This window comes from Megalops cyprinoides, chromosome 20 (genome assembly GCF_013368585.1).
Source record: "Megalops cyprinoides isolate fMegCyp1 chromosome 20, fMegCyp1.pri, whole genome shotgun sequence".
Classification (NCBI taxonomy): Eukaryota; Metazoa; Chordata; class Actinopteri; order Elopiformes; family Megalopidae; genus Megalops; species Megalops cyprinoides.
In genome coordinates this window covers 14,700,255-14,706,260 of record NC_050602.1, presented here as the reverse complement: position 1 = coordinate 14,706,260, position 6,006 = coordinate 14,700,255, and the positions used below count along the sequence as shown (strand labels likewise).

The 6,006-nt window shown below is 44.8% G+C and overlaps 1 protein-coding gene across 1 annotated transcript; it reads right to left on the bottom strand.

Annotated features, from left to right (window-relative positions):
* Window positions 1–265: 265 nt before the first annotated feature.
* On the bottom strand, window positions 266–3,868 carry LOC118795946 (uracil nucleotide/cysteinyl leukotriene receptor-like). The gene is made up of 2 exons (XM_036554762.1): window positions 3,615–3,868; window positions 266–1,911 (listed from the first exon to the last, which is right to left on the bottom strand). Exon 2 carries the CDS (start codon window positions 1,900–1,902, stop codon window positions 889–891), a length of 1,014 nt encoding a protein of 337 aa, XP_036410655.1. The 5' UTR covers window positions 1,903–1,911; window positions 3,615–3,868; the 3' UTR covers window positions 266–888.
* Window positions 3,869–6,006: the final 2,138 nt, after the last annotated feature.

The following is a 6,006-nucleotide window of genomic DNA, read 5'->3' as shown; positions in this document are numbered from 1 at the left end:
AATATTTCTCAAGAAGACATTGCACTGATATTGCCACATTGCCACAATGTCTCACCTTCTCAAATGCAGGCACATTAACAAAATGACACATATATACTGCACACTAGCAAATACAAAATGCAAATTATAAATCTAACTATATTATCGTATAAATATATGGTAAGTGTTTGAAACCTTCAGTAACAGAATTGCAGTCCCTTTGTATGAACCTTTTCAAAGGGTTTCATTTTGTTTTTATATTGACTATACATTTAGGCTTGCCAGAGAAGCAATGTGAGTGTGCATATATACAAAGTTATAAAGCTTCGCAACTGGTTTTCAAATGTTCACAGCCCACTTCTCTTCTTCACAACACAGCTATAAAACCTCCTTAAGCTTGACCATTTTCAGAAGTGCTGCTTGAAAAGATAAGTGATCAAAATATTCCTCTTTTGACATTTTTGTCACATAAGAAAACACATGTAGAAATAAGACAAACTTAAGAATGCTGCATTTCCCTCATGCTGTAGCACCAAAAGATGCAAACTGAAAGCAAATTGACTGGACTTCATGACAAGCTTGCAATGGATTTCAACATTGTGCTTAGCTTCAAGGGCTGTGCTCTTCCCCAGTCTTGTAATGTTGAAGGACCTGAAGATAATTTGCTTTTGTCTAAAGGTTACTGTCACAGGGGCTCCATTTCCCATGAAGGAACCCGCAACTATGACAACATGTAAAGGTCAGGGTTTGATTTCCGGATGCCACCTGCCCTTTTGATTCAAAGAGATTTAACCTGGGAGCCCTTTTCCGTTTGAAAAGGATAAGACTGAGTCTGTTAAAGGGAGCACGTTTTCAGGGCCCATTGCATCTCCTGTAACCTTTACCCCCCCCGCAGGCTTAGACTTAGACTTAGATCTCAGACTTAGCACTCACTGAGCTCTCGTGCGTTCCCTTCAGCTCCCCAGTGGTGGCGCCAGAGGTCCCTGCTGCGTTCCTGCTGAAGAGCTTATGCAGGCTCCCGCGGAACTTCTCCGCCCCGAAGAGGTAGACCAGGGGGTCCAGGGCCCCGTTCAGACAGGTGAGGGAGGAAGTGAGCCGGTTGCCCAACATGAGGCCCCGGCGGGCCTGGCAGGAGACGCCCGGGTGGCCGTAGCCCAGGATGTAGGTGGCGCGGCTGGCGTGGTAGGGCAGGAAGCACACCACGTAGATGAGCAGCACCAGGCCGATGGTGCGCAGGGCCTTGAGCTTCAGCGCCGGCTCCAGCCGGGAGCCCCGCCGCAGGCTGTGGATGATCAGCAAGTAGCAGGACAGCGTGGCCAGGAAGGGTGGAGTGAAGGCCACCGCCAGCGAGACCAGGGCCCGGCGGGACGCCTTCTCGCGGTACAGCTGCAGGCACACGGTCGCCCCGTCCACCTCGGAGGTCTGCCGGCTGACGAGCAGGGGTGCCATGGAGATGGTGACCAGGAACCATAGGGCGAAGCTGGCAATGTGGGCATGGCGGGCCCGCCGGACCTTCAGCGACCTCACGGCGTGCACCACGGCCAGGTAGCGGTCCCCGGCCACGCAGGCCAGGAAGTAGAGGCTGGCGTACATGTTGACGTAGAAGAGGTACCCGGCTAATCGGCACGGCACCTCCCCAAACGGCCAGTGGCCCCCTGTCAGGTGATAGGTCGCCCTCAGAGGTAAGATGACCACATAGGAGAGGTCCGCCACTGCCAGGTGCAACAGGAAGACGTTGGCAGGAGTGGAGGATCCACGCTGGCGGGAGAAGATCCACAGAGCCAGGCTGTTCCCATTCAAGGCCAGTAGGAAGACCAGGATGTAGTAGCCCCCAAAGACCAGGTTCTCCACTCTGGTCTCCCCTCCACAGCTCTCTGTTGATTGGTTGGAGAACAGAGAGGTAACTTCTATTGAAGGGTCCATCTCTTCTAGCTAGGGCCAAAAAGAGCAAACAATTACCATTATTGCAATCATAAACCATTTGATTACTTACTTACGGAAGTATACTTATCTTTTCAGTTTTTAGAGGTGGAGATCTGTGAATGTGTGAATTTTCCAACGTCTGAACATATGATTTAAGTAATAAGTTAAGTAATAAGTATACAAGAAAACAAGTAAAACGTCTAGAAAAATGTAAAAAGTATTACTACAATGCAGAAAATAATACCCCTTTCCCTAATACTTTTCCACTTGTTACACAGAAGGAGATGGGGATATTTGTCAGTCCACAGAGATCCCGGCAGCACATGTCACCACAGCTGATCTAAATACCAGACGAGTTTCAGAAACACACTCCAAACCTTACACAGCCCATTTCCGTCTGCACTGAAGGATCCACCATGTGGACTCCCCACAGACAGAGGCATGGTGGGAAGGCTGTCAGGTGGTGTTACATACTGCTATCACAGTAAACATGTGATGCAGTAAATATTATGGAGCTTAGTTTAGCTTTTGGGGGTTTGGGGGGGGTTCTTGGCACAGAGTCAGAGAAGCTGGGCAACAGGAGCTGGCAGTGTCCCCTGGGGAATGTTTGCAGATGTCTCAGAGCAGGTGAGTGTGCCCTGATCGGCTCAGTGGTTGTACTGTGTCAGACAGCAGTCATACCTACACCTTGCCCATCACCCTCTCCTTCCATGCTGGCCCAGGTGTCTCTCAGACTCTGCTTTGCCTTACAAATGTAATTTGTTACATTGTTGCTTGTCTTACTCACACTGAATGGGTAGACAATATTGTGGGTTTTGGTGGACATAGTCCCTTCTCTTAGTATACTTACAGTGCATAAATATTCTTTCCCAAAAACAATTTTTCTGTGAAATGACTAAGGATCTCTATGGTGTCAAAAATTCTTCGTATTTTCCATTTTTTGGCTGAACACAGCAGCTGGCTCCTTTTTGTCTGGAGTGTGCTGTGTGAAAACAAGGTGAAAAGGAATGCCATTTCTCAAGAAGTCCAACGGGAGAGAGTGGAATATGTGGCTGTTTGTCAAATAGTCTGAAAAATGCATGAACTATGCTGCCTTCATTCTGATACCTGAGTCTGCCTGCATGCACAATTATGGTAAAATAAACTCTCTGGGCTCCCAGGAAATTGCAGAAAAAATAAAAGGAGGAATGGATTCTTTGCTTTGGCGGTTCAAGGGCTGGCCAAATTCGCTCTGAGTCAATGTGATTGTGTGGCACGAGTATGCAAAGTCGGCTTCAGCTGCACCAGTTCATTTGGGGGCAATGAATGTGGTGTTTTATCTGCTGGGAAAACTTCCCAGCCAGCTGAACCAGTGCTGTAAGTGCAGCTGAGACATCTAACAAAATAATCCCTCGTCTGTTGAGTCAATGTATTCTCCTTTGCCTGCTAAAGATCTGATACATTTAAATTAATCTATGCCATTTATGTGTTGAATTTCAATTTAGTGCACTTTCTGACACAATATTAACAGCAGGCCAGCAACACAGACAATTAAAAATGACCCTTCATTTGATTGTGAATCCAAATCTCAGTCTTAGATAAGATATCAAATATTTAAGCATAAGTTAAGTATTAAAAGAGCTGTGTAAATACTCTTGCCTGTGGTTTGTCCTTTCATCGCTGCAAACCACAGACACCTTGTATTAAAACCAAATGGATGGAGGGAGACTCACCAGTTGTCAGTCCTGGTTTGGTTGCAGTAATGAGTGTGGGCGTTTGAGGCAGAGAAGGAATCCTCTCAGCGGGTTCCTGGCATGGGGCGGATGACAGCCGGTCCCCAGAGCAGGGGGTTGGAGAGAAGCTCCAAGCCTGTAAGTGCAGGGATGTGTGGACTGGAGAGGTCGCTGCCACATATTATAGGAGAGCAAGGGTAGGAGGCGTATCCTTGTGCCAGTCCCCTCGGCACATTGCCTAGTGGTGCATGTGGCTCCGCTTGTGTTTTGTTGTAATATTCAATTTCAGTGGCGGGGGCTTCCCACTGAACCCCGACCCCTCCCATCCCACACCCAGCCCTCTGAATGGTGCGCCTCGACTGAGATGAGCTGCCAGCCACGGCGCCATGGAAACAAGGCCCAGCTGAGAGGGCTCCTGTGAAGACGCCCCTCTCCCCCCATATCAATAAATAGAAGGGTGATTGTGTTGTTAATCGGCTGCTTTATGGATACAGGGACAGAATGGCTAGATACATGGACAGAGATGATCCTTTATTGGTCTAAGATAAAAAAGCTCCCTGTGCTTATTGGGATAAAGAGGAGAGGGTGGGGATATAAAGACAGAGACAGGGCCTCTTGTTGGTTTTGCAATGCCTCAGAAGTCTCACAGACGGGCCCAAAACAACCAGTCACGTTCCGACCAGACAGATGTGCTGCCACATTGGACCACAGAGATAATATTTCTTTCATGCAAGGACATCACAGCTGTAGATCTGACACATCGGCCCATTCTCCTCTTCTCTGTCTCTCCACATCTACATCTCAATAGGATTCAGTGAATTGAATGAGGGCACTGTTTTGTGGAAACTGTGGTAACTGTGATAAAGCCTCATTAGCAAGGGTTTTCTGTTGCTAACGGTTACTTTTGACGTGTCACTGCTTCTCCTTATGGGATCTTTTCTCCGTGGCAGTTTTCCTCTTTGCCTCAGCAAGACATTTGACCGTTTGAGGACAATGGAAATAATCTTTCATCATGATATCAGAAATGGACATAAGAAGAAGAAACCCAGAGCATTCTCAACAATTATTCTGTCTTTCTTCTGCCGTTTACTGTATGGAGCATAAAAGATGAAAAGACTATAACTGCATAATATAGGGACAAAATACAGCAACAGCAACATACAGAGAAAGTTAACTTGCTAGCAAATTACTGTCAGGTGGAATTACCTGGACTAAAAAATGTATTTCAATTCATATGTACCTTGCCTGTGACCTAACAACAGCTATGTAGCCTGGCTATATTGTATACGATAGTGGTCACCCTCTGTGTATGTTCTGACAAAGGTGCTTGTGTCCAAAATGAATCAAATGTTTTATTGATTCAATAAACCTTGTATAAAGAAGCAGTCCTATGAAGTCCTCAAACTTTTATTCTTCATGATTCAAACTTTTAAGCTGATTCGCACCAATTTTTTCTGTAAGTTAACTTCTCGATTTTCAATTCCTGCCACGAATGCCAGCACTCAGTGTCAGTTTATCTTGATGTTGAGTCCATAGACAAGGAAGTAAGGATAGATGAGTCTTAGTGACAACAGTGGTAATCAACCTACCTTCTGTAGCCACTATTAGGCCCTCTGCCTTCGGTTGCACTCAATAACCACATAATGTACATGTGCAGTACTTCATCAACCACTCTCATTGTTTAGTTTCATCGCCTTTTACATAAGCAATAAGACCATGACTTGGGCTGCTAATTATTTATTGAATATTTGGTCCATGTGTCGTACAACAGACCGAGCAATTCAATGAGCATTTATTATTGCTATAAATCAGAAAAAAAGATAAAATGGCATCCAGTGTGCAAGACTTAAAATTATTCTTGCTTTACCAGTTTTTGCAAATGAATACATTATACAACACACGCCATTTTACAAGATATTCTAAGAGGTGCAGGTAAAGTGAAACAGATAACTCATAACTGGCGACATCTGATTTTCTATTATATTCTGCAAACTTTCACAACTACATTGTGGATTGTGGATTTGAACGTGTTACTTTTTTCGTAAAAGAAGAAAGAAGAAGTAAGTAAGCACAACATAAAACTAATAAATAATTTCTGCAGGACCTAGATACAGGGAAAAGCCCTCTAAGACAAAAGTTTACACTTACACATATGGCTTTCCTTTTGATGAATGTACAGGAGTTCCACAACATTTTAATATTAATAAAATTTTAACTGAAGTCATGAACATTGTTACTACAGTATACACTCTTATTGTATGGTCAGTTAAGCAGTGCTGATGTTTGAGCATATAAATGTTAAGTTTTTGTTAAACTGGGAATTGATTACTTGGACTGGGAATGTAAGCATGTGGAGGCATAAAATTGTGTTTTCAAACGGTGTATGAAAATG

Excerpts from the sequence above, each read along its gene's own strand:
- LOC118795946 (XM_036554762.1), bottom strand. The coding sequence starts at position 1,902 with ATGGACCCTTCAATAGAAGTTACCTCTCTGTTCTCCAACCAATCAACA.